The 21,150-nt window shown below is 44.3% G+C and overlaps 1 protein-coding gene across 1 annotated transcript in view; it reads right to left on the minus strand.

Moving 5' to 3' along the window:
* The window catches only part of SMARCA2 (SWI/SNF related BAF chromatin remodeling complex subunit ATPase 2), a 163,458-nt gene that overhangs the window by 43,183 nt on the left and 99,125 nt on the right, over positions 1-21,150 (minus strand). The window contains exon 26 of the mRNA XM_068973585.1: positions 20,173-20,391. Within this exon, the coding sequence (XP_068829686.1) occupies positions 20,173-20,391 (219 nt within the window). The remainder of the gene's footprint in view (positions 1-20,172; positions 20,392-21,150) is intronic.

The following is a 21,150-nucleotide window of genomic DNA, read 5'->3' on the forward strand; positions in this document are numbered from 1 at the left end:
CTCTAGTCTTCATGCCACTTCTCACCTCCCTGTCAGCATCAACTTCTAGAGTCATCAATTCTGATGGATCTCCTTCCTGACCATATAAATTCCTTTAGCAACCCAAACACTGACGTTTTTCCAAACCTGCCCAAAGCCTCCTATATCCCATTTCTATTCATCACCTCCAAACCTGTTTTGTTTCCTTTCTCTTCCATTGCTCCTTACTTAAAAATCTTTCCATCCTTTAACGCTCTGGTTTGGGAACTTCCTACCTTTTTTCACCACATTTTCCTTCCCGTGACTACAGATTCTCCCAGTTTTTCTTAGGCTTGCTTCTTTTTTGTTCTGGCTGTAACTATGCAGTCAGTGTAAGTGTGTGGTCAGTGGCCCCTTTTGAGTACACAGCAGGCATCACTAATATGTCTGATGTCCTCATCAGCCACAGGCGAGATGTCTCTTAGTGAGCCTAGGAGGACTTGCCACTGAGGCACTTCCAAAGTGCTTTCCTGGAGGGGCTGTGAGACACACCCGCGAAGGCTCCTACGTGGGGTGCCTTCTGCTGAGCAGCCTGGACAGACTCACAAGCCTCCGTGTGTCGAGTGCTTTCTGAGCAGCCCCTCACTACTGATGGCCGGTACCTGTGACACGTCCAGTCCCCTATTTTGAATGCAGAATATTCTATGGAGATCCAAATTGGCCCTGGTTTCAAGTATGACCTCAATGCTCTCAGTTTTAAAAATTCTCCCTCCAGCCTGGCCTTACCAATCAAGATTTGCAATATCCTACCAAAAAGTCCCAAATTAAATAAATCCTTTTCTTCTGACAGAGTGAATATTTCTCTTCTGAATCCTTCTATTTCATTGAAGGGCAGCAGCGTCCACCACTCCCATCCTCAATTATCCCGAAGAGAAACCTTTAAAATCATCAGTTTCCCTTATTATAACCTATGTCCTGTCAGTCACCACGGTTTACCTCTAAAATAGTTCATCAGTTGTTTCTAAATAGAAACACTTGTTTCCTTCCCTTTGGTTTGGTCTTCTCTTTACAGGGTCAAGTATAATGGCCTCCCTTAGGGGTTCCCCTCATCCTCTCTCTGGGGCCCTTTAAATTCATCCTTTATAATGAAAATGGTTATCTTTTCTTGATCTAAAAGGAGGGAAAGATCACTCATTCTCAGATTTCAGAAAGGCTCAGACTCCCCATTCTTTCTATGGAGAGGATAAAGAATACAGCTCAGATTCTCTGGTCATGCAGAGCCTCATCTTCGTTTTCCTTCTCCACTCCCATCCCTATAAAAACGCTCTGCTCCCAACACACAGGGCAGGAGTAGCCTGTGTCACACATCCACGACTCTTCATGCCTCCCTTAGATGGGCACTCTGCTTCTCCTGATCTCTCTTTCCTACCAAATCATGCTTGCCTTTTAAGAAACGGCCAAGGTGCCATTTCACTCATAGTGCTATACTTGACCTCTCTTTCCCCTGTTCTTTCATAGTATATTACAGGTACTTTTAGTCACTATTTACTTAAATCTTCTTGGTATGAGCTTTGGCTTTGTCTTAAAATATGTTTGACATGGAAGCAACCTAAATGCCCATTGATACAGAGGTGGGTAAAGAAGCTGTGATACATATAAGCAATGGAATAGTACTCAGCCAGAAAAAAGAACAAAACAGTATCATCTGCAGAGATGTGGATGGACCCAGAGGATATCATACAGAGTGAAGTCAAGTTAGAAAGAGAAAAACAAGTATTGAATGATATCACTTATATCATGGCATCTAGAAAAATGGTAGAGATGAACTTATTTGAAAAGCTGAAAGAGAGGCACAGATGTAGAGAACAAACTTACAGTTAGCAAGGGGTGAAGGGAGTGGTGGGAAGAATTGGGAGGCTGGGACTGGCATATATACACTATATGTATAAAACAGGGAACTAATGAGAACTGACTGTGGTGACCTAACTTGGAAAGTGAAAGTGAAAGTCGCTCAGTCGTGTCCGACTCTTTGTGACCCCATGGACTATGCGGTCCATGGGATTCTCCAGGTCAGATTACTGGAGTGGGTAGCCTTTCCCTTCTCCAGAGGGTCTTCCCAACCCAGGGATAGAACCCAGGTCTCCCACATTGCAGGTGGATTCTTTACCAGCTGAGCCTCAAGGGAAGCCCAAGAATACTGGAGTGCGTAGCCTATCCCTTCTCCAGTGGATCTTCCCGACCCAGGAACTGAACCAGAGTCTCCGGCATTGCAGCCGGATTCTTTACCAACTGAGCTATCAGGGAAGCGCCATTTAGAAGGAAATTTAGAAAGGGATATATGTATACATATGACTGATTCACTTTGCTGTTACAGCAAGAAACTAACGCAACATTGTCAAGCAACTATATTCTAATAAAAAAAAATAACAAAGCGTCTTAAACCTCCTATCAGTCTGAAATTGCTTTTGGAAGTTTTAAAAAAGTCATTTTAATAAAAATAGCCTTCCAAAGCATTTAGATTGAGGCCTTGCTCAACCAGTGGGACCCCAAAATCTTACTGAAATAAAATTAAGTCTTTATTGTTTACTCTTCTGCTTTCTCAAAATGACAGGGTTTACCGAGGAAGTGCATTCTAAGGTCCGGCTTAAAAGATTACCGTTTAAGGGAAGGCTGCAGGATTATAGAATGAATTATACTAAGCCAGATAAATGGAGCAAAATGAAGATTTTTGGTTTTTGTTTGCCCTGCTTCAGCCCTCCTCTTTAAACTGTCTCTATTTTAATTGGTAATTATAAAATCTTTTGTCTCGATCCAGCTTTGGGAGTTAAATGGTTTAAATAAGATATTCAACCTCATTGGCAGAAAGGACCTTCTAAGCCAGACTAGTGATGAATCACCCCTACTTAGCTCAGAGGCAGGACCATGTGGATGACTCAAGTGAACAGGTAAGGAGGAGAAAGGGAGGGGCCTGGCCCACTAGAAACCAGGCAACAAGAAGGGTAGAGAAAGCACCCAGAGCCTGCTGCTGGGGAGGAAGTGAAAGTGTTAGTCGCTCAGTCATGTCCGATTCTTTTGAGACCCCATGGACTGTACCTCTGTCCATGGCATTCTCCAGGCAAGAATACTGGAGTAGGTTGCCATTCCCTTCTCCAGGGGATCTTCCCGACCCAGGGACTGAACCCGGGCCTCCTGCATTGCAGGAAGATTCTTTACCATCTGAGCCACCAGGGAAACTGGGAAGAAGGAAGTCCACAAAGGAGGCCTTTCTGGAGGAGCGGTGGGGTTAACGGCGTTCATGAGGTGTGTCTTACATCCCATCCAGGAGCTTTCTTGATATTTGCAAGCAGTGAGTTCTCCCAGGGTCATTAAGAGACTCATCTGTTGCTGATCTGACCTGAGGCAGAAGCAGCCAAAATAACAGGCCAGGAGGAGGCACACTGACTGAGCAAAGGGGCTGTGAATTGGGAGGTGATTTATTTAATATCTATCTTTTACCAAACCCCATACTCCCACAGACTTGCACTGATGTGCATTTTCAAAATTTTTAAGGCAATACATTCGACATTCCATATTAAAATACATATATACTAAATGCTGGGCTTCCCTGGTGGTCCAGTGATTAAGAATCTGCCTTGCAATGCAAGGGACACTGGTTCTATCCCTGGTCTCGGGAAAGACCCCACATGCCTTGGGGCAGCTAAGCCCGTGTGCCACAACTACTGAAGCCTGAGAGCCTAGAGCCTGTGCTCAGCAACAAGAGAAGCCACTGCAATGAGAAGCCCTCACACCACAACTACAGAGTAGCTTCTGCTCCGCAACTAGAGAGACACCGCTCACAGCAACGAAGACCCAGTGCAGGTAAAAATAAATATCTTAATAAAAGTTGCTCAGTTGTGTCCAACTTTTTGTGACCCCATAGACTGTACCCCCCTAGGCTCCTCTGTCCATGGAATTTCCCAGGCAAGAATACTGGATCGAGTTGTCATTTCCTTCTCTAGGAGACTTTGCTGACTCAGGGATCCAACCTGTGTCTCTTGCATTGGCAGGTGGATTCTTTACCACTGCGCCACCAGGGAAGTCTCCGTATTACCATCTATCACGCTCGAAGTGAGCTTTTAGGATTTACTCTTTTGGTAACTTTCAAGTGTGCGCTGCGATATTACTAACTACAGCCTGAATATGCCATGCTGTATATTCCATCGCCACAATTTAGTTACTTTATAACTGGAAGGTTGTACCTCTCGACCCCTTCACCCATTTTTGCCTACTCCCTAACCATCCTCTTCTCTGACAATCATCACTGTATTCTCTGTTTCTATGATTTTGGTTTTGTTTGTTCATTTGTTTTGTTTTTAAATTCCACATAAATATGAAATCATATAGTATGTCTTTCTCTGACTTATGTCACTCAGTGTAAGCCCCTCAAGGTCTATCCATGTTACTGAAAATGGCAGCACTTCTGTTTTCTTTTTTAGAGGTGAACAGAATTCCACTGCATATATATATATAGACCACATTTCCTTTATCCATTCATCCACTGATGGACACTTAGGTTGTTCCTATATCTTGTCTATTGTAAGTAACACTGCAGTAAACACGGGGGTGCATATATCTTTCCAAGATAGTGATCTTGTTTCCTTTGGATGAATACCCAGAAGTGGGACTGCTGGATCATATCACAGTTTTATCTTAAACTTCTTGAGGAACCTCCATACTGTTTTCCATAGAGTTGTACCACTGTGAAGAAAGCTGAGCGCCGAAGAATTGATGGTTTTGAGCTGTGGTGTTGGAGAAGACTCTTGAGAGTCCCTTGGACTGCAAGGAGATCCAACCAGTCCATTCTAAAGGAGATCAGTCCTGAGTGTTCATTGGAAGGACTGATGCTAAAGCTGAAACTTCAGTTCTTTGGCCACCTGATGCGAAGAGCTGACTCATTGGAAAAGACTCTGATGTTGGGAGGGATTGGGGGCAGGAGGAGAAGGGGATGACAGAGGATGAGATGGCTAGATGGCATCACTGACTCGATAGACATGAGTTTGAGTGAACTCTGGGAGTTGGTGATGGACAGGGAGGCCTGGCGTGCTGCGGTTCATGGGGTCGCAAAGAGTCGGACACGACTAAGCAACTGAACTGAACTGAACTGTACCAGTTAACATTCCCACCAGCAGGAAGATCTCCTCTTTTCCAAATTCTCACCAACACTTGTTAGTTCCTGTCTTTTTGAGAACTCCCATTCTAAGAGGCAGAACTGATCTTATGGCTTTGATTTGCAGTTGCTTTATGATGAGTGATGCTGTTGTCTGTTGGCCACCTGCACATCTTTTTTGTAAAAATCTCTATTTAGATTGCTCAACTGGATGTTGATCCTTGATGGATATATAATTTGCAAATATTCTCTCTTATTCAGTAGGCTGACTTTTCATTCTCTTGATGGTTCCCTTTGCTGTGCAGAAACATCTTACTTTGTTTATTTTTGTTTTCGTTGCCTTTTCTTTTGGAGTCAGATACAAAATTTGTCACCAATGTGACAAATAGCTTACTGCCTATGCTTTTTTTTTCCCTAGGAGTTTTAATGCTTCAGATCTTACATTCAAGTCCTTGATCCATTTGGGGTTAACTTTTGTGTACACTGAAAGATAATGGTCTCATTTTATCCTTTTGCTGTCCAGTTATCCCAATACCATTTACTGAAGAGAATTTCTTTCCCCCTTGTATATTCTTGTACTGCTGTCATAAATTGATTGGCTATCTATACATGGCTCAGATAGTAAAGCATCCGCCTGCAATGTGGGAGACCTGGGTTCAATCTCTGGGTTGGGAAGATCCGCTGGAGGGGCATGGCAACCCATTCCAGTATTCTTGCCTGGAGAATCCTATGGACAGAGGAGCCTGGTGGGCTACAGTCCATGTCGCAGAGTCAGACACGACTGAGCAACTAAGCACAGCACAGGACATGGGCTTATTTCTGGGTTCTTTATTCTGTTTCACTGATCTATTGTACTTGTTTTACGCCAACAAAATAACATTTTGATTACTATAGCTTTGTTATATAGTTTGAAATTAGGGGAGTGATGCCCCCAGATTTGTTCTTCTTTCTCAGGATAACTTTAGCTATTTAGGACTTTTGTGGTTCCATAAAAATTTTAGGATTGTTAGTTGTATTTCTGTGAAAAATGTCTTTGGAATTGATAAGGAGTACACTGAATCTGTCTATTGCTTTGAATAATATGGACATTTGGCATTATTAATTCTTCCAATCCAAACAGATTTCCATTTGTTGTGTCTTCTTCAATGTATTTCACCAGTGACAGTTTTCAGTATATAGGTCTTTCACCTCTTTGGTTAAATTTACTCCTAGGTATTTTATTATTTTCGATACAACTGTAAAGGGGATAGTTCTCTTTCGGATAATTTGTTGTCAGTGCATAGAAATGCAACTAATTTTTGTATACTATAGATTTTACTGAATAAACCTGTCACCTTACTGAATTTATTTATTACTGAGTTCTAACAGTTTTCTTTGTGACACTGAAAAGCCATATTTGAAAGTGAGGGGAAACAGGTTGTGAAACCTGAAGTGGAGAAATAAAAGCCCTGTTTATGAGAAGAAGCAAAAATTGCCATTCCAGTGTGGGGAGGCATGCCCCCACACGTGTCTTAATGGCTCTAAAAACAAAAAGCCCTTTAGCAGTGGGTGCCCAGGAAAACAGGGTGTTCTTCAGAGTGATTGGAAGGACGTGCAAATGCAGCTGACAACAGGCTGGGGCCTGATGGGCACCATGGGTTGGGATTTACTGAAACTGCGGAGAGCCAACCCTCATAACAGGTTAAAAATACATCTGAACGCAACGGCACCACAGTAATCCCTGTCTGTGATTTTACTTGGCTCCTTTTCCAACCTGCGTATGTGAAGGTCAACAAGATTACAGGTGACTCTGTTTTCTTACCCCTCTTCCATATTTCTCATTATGCTTTTATGATGGAGAGAATCCCTCCAAATAAATTTTATTTGAAACACTGCATGTGTGCATGCTATGTCATATCTGACTTTGTGCGACCCTACGGACTATGGCCCACCAGGCTCCCCTGTCCATGGGATTCTCCAGCCAAGAATGCTGGAGTGGCTGCTTTCTCCTTCTCTGGGGGATCTTCACAACCCAGGGATTGAACCCACGTCTCTTACATCTCTTGCATTAGCAGGAGCGTTCTTTACCACCAGCGCCACTTGTGAAGCCCTATTTTAACTGTTACTTTTCTTAAAAAAATATCTAGCTCTGGGTGCTGACTACAGAAATGCAAAAGACACAATTTATAAAACTACTAATAAATAGTCATTCATTAGATTTGTGTAACACAATAAAATAAAACCCCTACACTGGGTTTCTTAATTCTTTTGCAAAACAAATGTTCATGCCAGGGATTCCCCTGGAATGTTGACACTGTAGTCTGTTAGACGCCACGATATCCGTCCCAGACCTTCCAATAATATCCCATGACATTAGTGGATTTTTTTAAATTAAAGTAAATGCAAACAGATTTGGTCTTGATAATTTGGCAAGGAGACTTGATACGTTTCAATGAACAAAATAAATCCATGCAGCAGCTGTGATGTATTCTGCTTAGTAGAAGGGATTTAAAAAATGATGAGGTGGGTTATTTCTTCTTGATGACAGTGTGCTAGAAAAGTCTTTGGTCTCGGTCTATACGGAGGTGCTGAAGCCCCCAACTCCCTGAGTAGAGAAAGTAGCTCCCTTTGGCAGGTAGGTGTTCCCTTCACGGCTCCACCACGCTAGTGTCCTGGCCATCGTATATACATCATATCAGCACTTAGGACTCAGCTCAGCTCTCCAAATATTACTAACACCCAGGCAGTCCTGGACACTGATCACGCACTGAGTCCACTAATATGCTATAGGACCCTTGTCAACCTGCACTTCTGAGACAAAGCCTGGCTAAGAACAAGGAGAAGAATCCCTCACCCCCAGCCCCTCTGAGTTTTAGTTCCTGAGGGTTGAGTCTCAGTTGGAACCAGACCCACACAGTCCATTCTAGGGCTGCCAAAGACAAAACTCGAGGAAGGAGGCAGGCAGGCGAGATGGGCGAGGCTCTTTTCCTCACCCCCATCCCTCACTTCGTGACTCCAATGTGCAGACAAGGAAACAGGCCAGGGAGGTGAGGTGACTTATCTAAGATGTCACACAACAAAACAACACACATCTGGAACCAGAGCCCCAACATCCCGATGCCTCAGGCTTGTCATTCTGCTAAAATAGGAGAGGCAAACTGGGCAAGAAGGACAGAGCCACTGGAAGCCTTGATTAAGCTCAAGTTTTGAGGATGTCATTTTAAATGTGTATGTGTGTCTGTGTGTGTGCGTACACGCTCAGTTTCTCAGTTGTGTCCGACTCTTTGCAAGCCTATGAACTGCCTGCTAGGCTCCTCTGTCCATGGGAGTTTTCAAGCAAGAATACTGGGGTGGGTTGCCATTTCCTTTTCCAGGGCATCTTCCCAATCTAGGGATCAAATCCCTTTCTCTTGCACCTCCTGCAATTGGCAGGTGGGTTCTTTACCACTGCACCACCTGGGAACCCCATCATTTAAAATAATCTTTGGAAAATATTCTATATTCAAGGTCCAAGGGAAAAATATTTTTTAAAAACAGCATTGTGCATTGCTGCTGCTGCTGCTAAGTCACTTCAGTTGTGTCCGACTCTGTGCGACCCCATCGACGGAAGCCCACCAGGCTCCCCCGTCCCTGGGATTCTCCAGGCAAGAACACTGGAGTGGGTTGCCATTTCCTTCTCCAATGCATGAAAGTGAAAAGTGAAAGTGAAGTCGCTCAGTCGTGTCCGACTCTTTGCGACGCCATGGACTGCAGCCCACCAGACTCCTCCATCCATGGGATTTTCTAGGCAAGAGTACTGGAGTGGGGTGCCATTGCCTTCTCCAATTGTGTATTAGGAATATACTTTTTATGATGGACTATGAGCACAGTGATCTTAAATATTAGATTTCAGTAGGAGTGGCAAAACAGGAATCAAGCTTTGCCTGCAGGAAAGTTTCACGGTCCTGTCAACAATTTCTCGTGATTCCAACAATTCAACATTCTTTAACAGAAAGTAAGAAAGGCATCCATCTAAAAGGTACATGGCCTAATGCTTAAGATCACCATTTTCCATTGGACACTCTCTTGTACAAAAATAGAAACGAAAATCCAATTAATTTAGTACTTTCTATTTTGTCTTTTCGAGTTAGATTAGATATGTCAATCTGGTTTTTGCTTAAAAAGAAATAAGGGCTTAAGCTAGAAGACAGCTGTTGTAAAATCTATAAGAATTTCCAAGGAATAGCTGGATTGAAGCAATGGTTGTATTTTTATGCATATTTAAATACTCATCAATGTGTTCTGAAATTAGAACAGAGCCTTTAAAATCTTGAAAAGCTCAAGAGCACTTATGTCAAAAGCACGTCTTTAGAATTCTTTTAAGTAAGAAATCTTTATATGAAGACACAGATCATGAACTTAATGGGAAACAATGCCAGTTATTTCTACCTTGATCCATATTTGTAAATAACACAGGATTCTACTGCCTTAACCAAAAGAACGTGAAATGTAAGCAAATACCCTCTCTGACCCCTCATCTCTGGCTGGTACAGTCACTTATCCACAAATATTTATGGAGTGCTCACTGTGCATGAGGCATTGCCCTACTGCTGGGATATGGCCGTGGACTAGCCAGGTGAGGACCCTGGCTTTCCTGGAGCTTGGTACCAGTGGAAGAAGAGATAACCTTTAGACGGTGGCAAGGGCTGCGAAGATTACCGCAGGTTATGTGACAGTTGCTGGCAGGGCCTGGCTCTTTAAGTGGGGCAGTCGAGGAGGGTCTGTCTGGGAAGAGAGCATGAGGACAAGGAGCCAGCCACCTGGTAGTGAGGGAAGGCGCCTTCCTGGAAGTGCACAGGTCCAGGAAGACAACCCAGTGTGGTGGCCACCCAGACAGCAAGAGAAGATGACATTCGAGGGCCAGGCAGAGGCCAGATTGCCATGGCCTTGGAGACTATGTTAAAGTGCTTAGATTCAATTACATATGCAATGGGAGGCTGCTGGAGGGGTGATGTGGGGAGCAGGGCTGGGGGTAGCGGGTGGTCACAGCTGCAATCTGCTTTGGGAAGTGCCCTCCAACTTCTCTGAGGAGCCACCTGAACTGTCCTGAACAAAGAGGAGAGCTATTCTCTAAAACAATGGCAATCTGCAAGCATCACATGCTTCCTTCAGCTCATGATGTTGGCATCTAACTCCCCCAATCCTTCTTTCTTTTGTCAAGGTGGATGGGGGATGCACTGTGTTGTATTTTTCCTCCACTGGAGGCCAAGCAGGGTGGGGAGACTCCTGAGGAGCACAGGGGTGGCTGCTGGGGAGGCTTGGGTCTCCCAGAAGCATCCAGGAGATGAACACTGTTGCCAACCATGTCCGGAGGTCACACCATGTGCCAAAGAGCAGCTGCTCTTCCATCCTCCAGGGTCTGAGGATGGGGGGAAAGGGGAGAAATCATAAATAACGTCCCCAGAGACGTGACACTAAAAGTCGAGGGTGAAGGAGGATGGATATTTCTTAAACTCTGCTGATTTACTCCACAGTTAAAAGCCCTACAAGTCAGAGCATCTCACAATCTGTTCTAATCTCTATTAATTCCCATCTGTGTACACTTGGAGACCTGCTCTTGACAAGCTCTTTAAGGTGGCTAAGTGTGCAATATTATCTCTAATAGCATCTCTCAAGTCTGGCTCTTAATTGCTCTAATAAGGCGGGCCAGCCACGGTGAGGAACACTAGCTCAACAATTAACACTACTTTCCCCATGCTTGTACTGTGTGGAGCTCAACCTGCTCACCGTTCAATAAATGGGTGTTGAATGGAACGTGCTTTTTAACAGCCTCCACCAATGGACCCACTGATCAGAAAGCAGGGGATGCTCATTACTAAGAGCACAGTAAAAAGGAAAAGGAAAGCGGCTTCATGTGATTTCCGAGGTTGTCTTTAGGCAGGTGGAGAGGACCCAGCACAGCAAAGAGAACGCAACTCCACCCAGATCAAGAGACCAAGGTGGCACACTGAGCTGGCAGCAGGGCCGGAAAGCACAGACCAGCTTCCTGACTGCTAGCCCCCTGCCCTTCCTGCAGCCACGGAGGGTTACGTAGAAAACCAGAGTCCAGAGGGTTTATAGCTTGCATGAGTATAGGCTGGCTGGCTTGAGGTGAGTAAGCCTGTGCGCATGCTCCATAGCATACTCAGTAAGAAATCGTGTCGCCCTCCTTAATTCCATTAATGGGAAGGACGGGGGCCTCTTCACTCCTTTTAGCTTTCTTCTGTTGCCCCAAATCTAGGATTCAAGACACACAACAGAACTATTTTATTTCTTCTTTTCCTACCATCTAGGTAGTCTCTGAAACAATTTAATACTTTTTCCTCAATAGCTAATTTTCTTTTTTTTTTTTGGTAATCATTATGTGCCAGGTTCTACGGTACACATATGCAAACTTCAGAAAATCATATGAAGGAGCTATGATTTTCGCCCATTTCTACAACAAAGCTACAGGAAGCTTACACTAGGCACCCCAGGTCACAGAGCAAAACAGGTGGAGCTGGGATTTGAACCCTGGTTCATCAGATTCCAAGGTTTAGTCTCTTAACCAGGATCCTAGATGTCTTTGAGAGGCAGCGATCAAAGATACAGCTGTGTCAGTAAAGTTCCCTATCCTGTCTCTAACTTCCTAAAAACAGCCGTGCCCTCCCCAGCTCTCACTGGGAGAATGAAGTCATTTCACAGTGTATACCTGTCCCAAAACATCCCATGGTACACCTTAGGTATATACATCTTTTGTCAAAAATAAACATATTCTTTAAAAAGATTTCTTTTCGTAGCTTTATGGATTTAAAAAACAAAAACCAAAAAGAACAGGACAAGAACCAAATCTTGATTCAGAAAAGCAGCCATATTTCTAAAGCCATCTGTCTCTAAGCAGTGGTTAAAGATAACGTGAACTGATGTGGGCTCCTCAGTATCGCCATGCCAGGTCCAGCTCCCACAGTTACTTTCAATGTCTGAGGTAGATTTTAGAGCTAAACCTGTATTTCGAAAGGTTAAAACTTGAGACTAGAATTTCCAGGCATCACAGTTTTAAGAACCAATTGAAACAAGTCTCTGTCACTTCTCAGCCTTTAGGATTTAGTATTTTAGATGATCCTCTGAGGACACTTTCTTCCATTAAACCAACCAAAGGAAACATATCAGATCCAATCGCTGTGGAAACAATCTAGCCCGTTGATTTAAGAATAAAATAAAAAGTACAGAAAGGTGTCAAAATTCATTTACTAAGGTCAAATGTTTCCCCCAGACAATTCACAACTCTGATCACCATTCATTAGTTCAGTACCTCCTCCTAAAGTGCTGAAGGACCTTGAATTTGGCAAAACCCAAATCCATTTGCTAGGGGCTTAGCTCTCCCTTGTGTATAAAAACGGAAATGCAGCTTGCTAGCCATTTTGCCCCAGTAAATCTGACGATCCCATTTGAATAGCCAAAAAATGCCATTTGGGAAAAGAAAAAGAAAATAAAATTTTATGTCTCTTAAACAAAAAGCGAGGGAAGGTGATACAAAGTGACAAAACAAGAGAGCAGGGGCAAAATACTAAAGGTATTAAGCACATTATACTGTAGACGCTGCTGAGGCTGAAGCTCCAATACTTCAGCCACCTGATGTGAAATTGGCTGGAAAAGACCCAGGTGCTGGGAAAGACTGAAGGCAGGAGGAGAAGGGGACGACAGAGGATACGATAATTGGACGGCATCACCGATTCAATGGACATGAGTTTGAGCAAACTCTAGGAGACAGTGAAGGACAGGGAAGCCTGTCGTGCTGCAGCCCATGGGGTCGCCAAGAGTCAGACACGACTTGGCAACTGAGCAACAACAATATCTTAGATGAAGGGCCCTCCCAAACCTTGCCAGTATAGAATACAGTCTTTGGGGAGAAAAGGACATCTTACAGAATCTCTGATGCTCTCAGCTGTGATTATACCTAGGCGACCCCAGCTCCTAATTTCAGGCTGTATCACATCATACTTAATCCAGCCCAAACAGAGGAGACATTATTCTGTTTCAAAGATTTCCAGAGAGAGAATAATACTCTTCGTATAGACCAGGAAATATTTTTTTAATTATTTCTCATTATATCTTTCAACAAAGTTTCAAATATCTTATTTAAAATCCCAACTTCTTTAAACTTTCTCAGTACTTTTTCCAGATCCTCGTGGCTAACTCTTGGTGGATTTCCCTGCCTTTTTCCCACGGAGGGTTTGGCAGAGGCTGGTTATAACAGAAAGCTGACTAACAGACCTCCTCCTGTATTTGCACCCTGGTATTGCATAGCCTTTCAAGGCAGACAGGTAAACTCCACCAGGAGGTGTCACTTTTTACTTCACTGATCTCCTCGACTATTTCATGGTTCAGGATGCTCTTCCTCTGTTGTCTCCACTGAGCACTGTGGGAAGGGGAGACCCACCAAAAATTCTTTTGGTGGTCAGTCCCTGGTGGCTCAGAGGTAAAGAATCCACCTGCCAATGCTGGAGACACAGGTTCAAACCCTGGGTTAGGAAGATCCCCCGAAGTAGGAAATGGCAACCCCCTCCAGTATTCTTGTCTGGGAAATATCATGGACAGAAGGAGCCTGGAGAGCTACAGCTCATGGGGTTGCAAAACAGTCGGACAGGACTTAGCACCTAAACACATACACAGACCTAACTATGGAGATGTCATTCTGGCACCAAAATTGTGGGAAACTCAAGCTCTTATCTGGTGACAGACTGGTTGAGGGGAAAAAGATGTTCTGTGCTGCCTTTCCTGAAGGCCTGGAAATCCTAGGGCTTCTAAAACTAACTTTCTCTCTTGTGAGACTGAAAGATCCAAGGATGTGAGTCTTAGCCCCATCATTTAGATAACATGGTCTGGGGCCTGACAGTGCAGCGCATTGTAGGAACAGAGCTCATACCATCGCCAGGAGCTTACAAAACCAAAAGAAACATCCTTACACTCATATGTAAGGACCACACCATGAGAAGAGACCCCACCAAGTAAGGGACCTTTTCAATGACAGTTTCGAGGCATCAGATCCACTGTGAAACAAAAGCAGACTCCAAAGTTCCTTCCCTCCATCCGGCTGGCAATGAAATATTATACAGAGCACATCATTTAGACTGCATTCCAATTATCCTCAAGTGCTGCGGGGCACAAATCACTCACTCAGCAATTAAATAAATTCTGGGATGTCACTAAATGTTTAGGAAGGGAAGGATTCTGAAGTTGGCAGAAGGACCAAAGGAACAGGAAGAATAGGAAAGCCAGGCATTCCATCATTCACCCACCGCCCACTGTTAAGCTTTACAGACACCCCAATTTTACGGGGCTCCCGCCTCAGTCATGATTATCATACTAGGAACATCACAGCCCGTGCACGTAAGAAACACCTGGCCCAACGGGCTCATCCGACGTCTGCCAGTTTAGGTCTATGAATGCCTGCCCTCAAAGATGTTCTTCCAAGGAATTATCAGCATGAGCCAATTATTGGTTATGTGGAAACACAGACACACAATACATAGTTGAGCACTGTTACCACTGCAGGTACTCCATGGGAAAGCTACAAAATGGTAATTGACATAATACTTTTAAAACCACATTAATATTCTCTTCCACACTTTCTCAAGGGACCATTCCTTATTCAGGGGAACCACTTATTGCCTTGAGTAGGATTAGGGCAAAGTTAATATGCAAAGACGAAAAAAGACAAAACACCACCACTGACTTCCACAATAGGACTTGTGGTTCTACCAGCAGACAGCAGTCTAAATCAGGCTGATGGAGAGGAGTTTCCTCAATTCCGAAGGCTCTTTGGAATTAGGAGTTAAGACTGCTGGACAGGGATCCCCAGAACCGCCCTAGAAGCCACAGTGAAGAGCACCGTGGCCAGGCCACGTGTGTATGGGACGTTGCAATGTGACAGGAAGGCAGGATAGGGAGCCTTTTGCCAGGAGGAAAAGGGGGTTAAGAGGAAGAGAGGTAAGACATGAGCCCTGAGGACTTTGTTACCTGTAGTATAAGCCGCTGTGCCAGCTCCCTCTGTGGGGAGGAGATTCCAATGATGACTCTGCACACGGAAGTTCAGTGGAGCTTCCTGGTTGGTGTGCACACTGCTGTGCCAGGAGGGGTGCCCTCTGGTTCCATGAGGCGAGGGCAGGGAAGCTGGGTACCCTCCCTGAGACCATCCTGTGTGCTACTTCATTTGGGTGGCCCTCCCGATTTGTATCCTTCATAACAAAGCTGTAACCACCAGAGGTACTTTCTGGATCCACCGTAGCAAATTACTGAACCTGAGAGGGTCATGAGAACCCCTTGAATTTAGAGCCAGTCGATTAGTAGTGCAGGTGGCCCAGGGATCCCCACAGTGTGGCTGGCCACCAAAGTAAGCCCAGTCTTACTGGGAACTGAGCCCTTTAACTTGTGGGGTCTAACCCCAGGTAGTTCATACCAGACTGCCTTGCAATACATCTAGCTAGGGCTGAAATGGAATATTCACTCTTCAGGCCCCAAACCTGGTATATTTTGCAGGGGCGGTGAAGGGAGCAAGAGCAATGAGGCAGCAAAAATGCCCAGAGGTAGATTTTCTATGAAGGCCATGAAGTGTGGGCTTTAGGATTCTCACTTTACCAGCACCTCCCAAGGCTCCAGGAAAGTCCCTCACAGTACATTCATATAGTCAGATACTTTGACAGATTTTGTAAAAGTAAGGCATTTTTGTATCGCTTGTTTTAAAGAGCTTCCTGACTCACCCAACTATCAGATTCTAGAAGCTTCAGGCTTGACAACTCCCTGGTAGTGAGACTGTGATTTTTTTTTTACCAAAAGGGGCTGGATTCTCCTGGATCTTCCAGCACACTGGGAAGAAAGCAACCAAGAGTTTTCAGATTCCCAACTAGTGCGCAAAAGAGCTGAGAGCACTAAGAGACCAGAGCAGCCGAGAGTCTTCACGAGATTTCAGGAAAGCTGACCCATGGAGACTGGCCAGGACCCCAGACTTTAACAGCACATGTCATCAAAGACACCAGAAGACGGGACTGGCTGCATGTCAAGGCCTCCAGCGAAGGACAGACTGGGAGTCCTGTGCTGAGCCCAGCAGAGATCCACAAGACAGGGTACCTGCCCCAACGTCATGATAAAACCCCAGCTTCTACCTTCATCCAGATGCCATCTTGGGAAGGAAGATGGCAAGGAACCCCTAGAAGGGAAGAAAAACAGCCCATGGGAGGCATGCATGTTGACCTGACTATCCCCAAAAGAGGAAGTTCACTTGAGACTGCCTAACACCAAAGAAATTAAGGTTTCCTCAATGGAAACAGGACTTCCAAAACAACTTTAAAAACCTTAAAAAAAAAAAAAAGTCAAATTGAGCTTTGTTTGAAATTGTGATCCTCTTCACTTAAAATAACATGAATACAGAAAATTTTTTTAAATCTTCCAACTCAACAGATTGTCTAAAGGACACTGTGGGAATTTTTAGCATACTATGATCATAAAATAAAATCTGCTTGTGATGAAACCATAATAAAATTTTCAAAGAAAATGGCCGTAGCACTTCAATTCAACCTAAGTGTTCCAAGGCAGACACTGCTATCTCGTCACCTATCTTCCTGGGCTCATAGCCAGACCACAGTTCTCAGCCGCCCTTATAGCTAACATGGTCCCAGGATGGAGTTCTAGCTAATGGGATGTGAGCGGAAGTCACGGAGGCCCATTCACTTAGAGTCCTTAGAACTCAGCACATACCACTCTCTGCTGTGTTCCCCAATTCCAGCTCAAGGGGATGGAGATGCTGAGGCTTGATAGAGTCCTTCCAGCCTCGATCCCTGAACAGCCCTGGGTGGAACGGTTGCTTCCACCAACCAGAAACACCCACCTTCAATTTTTACCTGAGAAATACAATTCTACTTACTCTTCTGGACAGGCCCATGAATAGAGCAGGTTTAGGTCCATCTACTGCCGGAGTGAACACTACCTGCGGCAATATTCTCATACATCAATCCTGCGCTATTTGGCAATCAATGGGCACTTAGTATTTGCACACGGAAGTCCAACCAAGATGCACCGTGCTAATGAATCGGGAAAGCAGGTATGTCAACAATGACCAAGAAAACTAGCAAGTTGGATTTGAGCTGTTACTGAAGAATAGGCCAAGAAAAGCGAGAGTATGAGAAGTGTGATTAGTGTTTACTCGTGAAGGGATCAAAGGAGTGGTGGCAATTAAGTTGGGCCCTAGAGGATGAGGAAAGCGCCAAAGAAAGAGGAATGTAGGGAAGTTCATTCTAACTGCATTTGAGTCCTCAAATGTTTCATCCAGTGGGAGGTGATGCTAAAAACAGAAAAAATATTGTTCTGTTCACCCCCCAGGGAATAGGATCAGGACAGCGAGCAGCAGCTATAAGGAAAGAGGATTCTGTTCAAAGGGAAGAAGAACTAACAGTTGGGGCTGACCACTGGAAAGGCTGTGCAGACAGAAGGCAGCGTGTCTCCTCTACGGATGGTCAGCCTCTTGGCACGGGTGCTGCAGAGGATGTGATGTAAGCACGGGACAGGGAGCTGTTCCACTGAGCTGTCTTCCAACTCAGGGATTCTATGTATCGCCAATGCCTCTGCCAAGCTGGCTTTGTACAACATTTCCAGGAGAAGGGAGAATTATTTTAGCCCTGTTACAGCATTTCTTATAGAACAGTCTTTGCCAAGTTCCCTTTCAAGGCTGCGTTGCTTAGGTTCACCCAGTGTGTTCAATCATCAGCCAGTGGAGAACATCTCCGCACATTTAGGCCCATGAGAGCCCCTTGCATAAAAGTTTATTATCAAGAAAGAGCTTAATAGGCTGATATTAAACAGGATGGCTGCTGGCGAACAAGTAAACAACGATGGACAGTAAGCATCTGTTTGAATACTTAGGCCACGAGGCATCCTGCATTAATTGCATGGCCTGGTTAATGGCAAGTTATCAACTCACACTGAATATGGAGACACAGCTTCCAAGAGATGGGATTACAAAAAGGTATATTACAATAAAGCTTCCCTGAGAACAGTTTTATCCTTCTTGGGTGATGTGGTATCTTGCGAGGTACCTTAAGGTGAAAATTATGAACATCAATTTCACAGCACAGTTGTGTAAAACAAACTAGTTTTCCATTTTTAGACATACATGTTCCTTTTGTTAGACAAAAGAATGTGAACTGAGTGAAGAAACACTAGACAAAAAAAAAGAAGTCTACAAAATACACAATACTACTCTAACATGACTGGTAAATTAGTAACTTTCCACTTTCTTCTTATAAGTTTATCATTTCATTTTCACACGCATTCATGGAGTTTCTACTGTGTGGTAGCACAGCCCTCATCATGAGTGGTATAAACTGAAGAAGAGAAAAAAATGAGGTATTCTAACCTTGAAAACTTTCTAGGATTCATAACGCTATTTACTTGAAGAGCATTTTCCATTGATTATTAAAAAAGGATACATTCAGCTACCTTCTTGCCCAATAAACAAGATTATTTTGCTTGTAGTGTCTGGAAATTATACATTTATAAGACAGACTTTAAAATGCTGGCCTAGGTTCTTGTCTCATCCCCTGTAATAATGTCCAGGTAGTTAATTTATTGCTCACATAAAAGAGAAGGGGAAAAGAATTTCCCCCCAGCTCAGAAATGAGTATTAAGCAAAAACTCTTCCCATTAGCGAATGGATCTTAATTATGCAACTACAACCTCACAATAGTGAAACAAAAGAAACTCATAAAACCATATTCTGAGGCCACTGGAATGTTTGGATGTGACAGTAAAACCACCACACAAAAGTTACATTTCACATGTGATTGTTCAACCATAGAGAGGAGCAATGCTCTCCTTGTCCCTTTCTTCTCAGGACACCACAGACGTCAAGCTTTTCAAAATTCAGGTCATTCTCTCTCATCATACGACGGCCTGAGTACACCGCCTCTCAAGTGGGGCCGAGACCTGTCTGCCTGTGATATCCCATCTCAAAACTCCTCCCCCATGGCCCTCCCACCCACCTACCTACTTACAGCCTGGGTCCTAAAATCCATGTTTTACAACGCTTGGGAACTGCATTCGCTTCTGATAAAATGAACAACTCACGAAAACAGCTTCTATTTTGTTTGGTTTTCACCCAACCATGCTTACTATTTCCAGCTCGCATTTACCGGCCCTGCCTGGAATGCACATCCCAGACTGTTCTGTCTGCCTTGGTTCTAAGTCTGTACCCAAAACCGAAAGTGTGGCTAAACCTTCAAAGGGAACAGTCACGCTGACCTGGGCATTCACACACGTGGCTCCTAGGAGCAGTTTGATATTTCTGTGCTCAAACAGTCTGAGATTACAGACCTCAGTCAAAACGAGGAATCAACATTTTCCAAAGCAGGGCAACAAAACACAATCCAAACTATAGAATACCATTTCCAAGTGTCAGTGACCCGAGTCCCAGGCCCCAGGCGGCATCTGCAAGGGACGGATCAGATCAAGCCAACATCAAGCCCCCAAATGCATCAGCACTCACTGATTCTGTTGTTTCTAGCCAGCTGTGTGGCCTTGCAGAGTCACCTAACCTCTCTGGACCTCAGCAAAACCAAGAGAGTACAAAGGCACCTTCCAGTGCTAATGTTATGTGGGTCTAGGAAACAGCAATGTAGTCAGAAGAGACTGCTGTTCTGAACTCTCTCTGCAAGACTTGCAAAAGTGAAACTCCGATTAAAGAACATGAAATGAGGGCGAACAATGAAAAAGACTTCTAAAGCCCCCTACCACATTTCGATTCTAACTCTAAGTGAGGCATGACCAGGCAATCACGAGTCATAAAATATTAGCGGGTCTCATAGCTCTCATAATCCTATGTTTCCAATGACCAATGCTGCTCTTGCAAAACACCTCCTCATTATCTTCCAACGAAATGCAGAACGACTCCGCTGCAAGAGCAAACTGACTTATCTGTGCTCAAGAGCCCCTTCCCGTCGCAGGGGCAACCAGTCCCCCTCAAACGGGTCTAGCCACAGGCCTCCGATTTCACCGAGCCAACAAGGCCCCACAGAGCAGGAAGTGGAGAAAGCCACACCCACCCTCAGCCACTGCTTCTCCGTGAGGGCGTCGCTGTAGTCCACGTCCCGCCGCTGGCGAGACCCCCTCCCGAAGATCTTCTCCTCCTCCTCTTCACACGTCAGCCGTTCCACCTCGGCGTCATCTTTAATGATCCACGAGGGCAGCTCGTCTTCCTCCATCAGGCGGGGCTTGCGTTTTGGGTTCCGGGCATCCTCTCTCCGCCGGTCCATGTCCATGCGCTGGAGGGATGAACAGAAGTCTCACCAAAGGGCAAGGGGATTCTGTACGGTGTAGACTTAGCAACAGGTAAGTCTCTTTGCGAGTCTCCTCTGATGGCTGCAGGGCCCCTTCGGCATCCCCCGTGGAGCCTCTGTGTTCTGACTTGTTCTAGCTCATCCCTAAGGCCAAAATCTCTTCCCTTCCCCGGTCCCCATCTTTGAAATTTATTGAAGTACTTAAAAAAATACTCCTTAAAAAAATTCCTTTTCTTAGTTTATGTGGATGTAAAAGCTCCCCTTTAGGTAACAGTGAGAAAATTCTAATTGGGGGTGTATTTTAAAAATATAACAGCAGAAATTGATATAACATTATTATATATCAACTATATTTCCATTTTTTAAAAAATGAGTTAAAAATATGAGCCCTGGTGATACAACTCATTGCTGCACGGGTGTAAAAGTATTCTTCAGGCATATAAAAGAGAAAGTTCATTAAGAAAATTTCCTGTACCTCAGTGGGGCTCATGCTTTTAATCAGACAACCAGGAAGAGTTAGTCATCAAGTGTCACTATAAAATAGCCACCCTCAGTTGGACTTGGACATGTGAGCACATAACTGGTTTATTAGTCAGTCAGTCGTGAATGTATTCAATTTTCAGTGTACCCTGAGCTCTGGGAGAGGAATGTCCCTCAGTTCTTCAGGTTTCAAAAAGCTTAGCTCTTATGAAAATATTATGCCACAGAGTGACAGATATCAAAGGAAATCTCATCTCAACTGAT

This window comes from Capricornis sumatraensis, chromosome 6 (genome assembly GCF_032405125.1).
Source record: "Capricornis sumatraensis isolate serow.1 chromosome 6, serow.2, whole genome shotgun sequence".
NCBI classification, from domain to species: domain Eukaryota; kingdom Metazoa; phylum Chordata; class Mammalia; order Artiodactyla; family Bovidae; genus Capricornis; species Capricornis sumatraensis.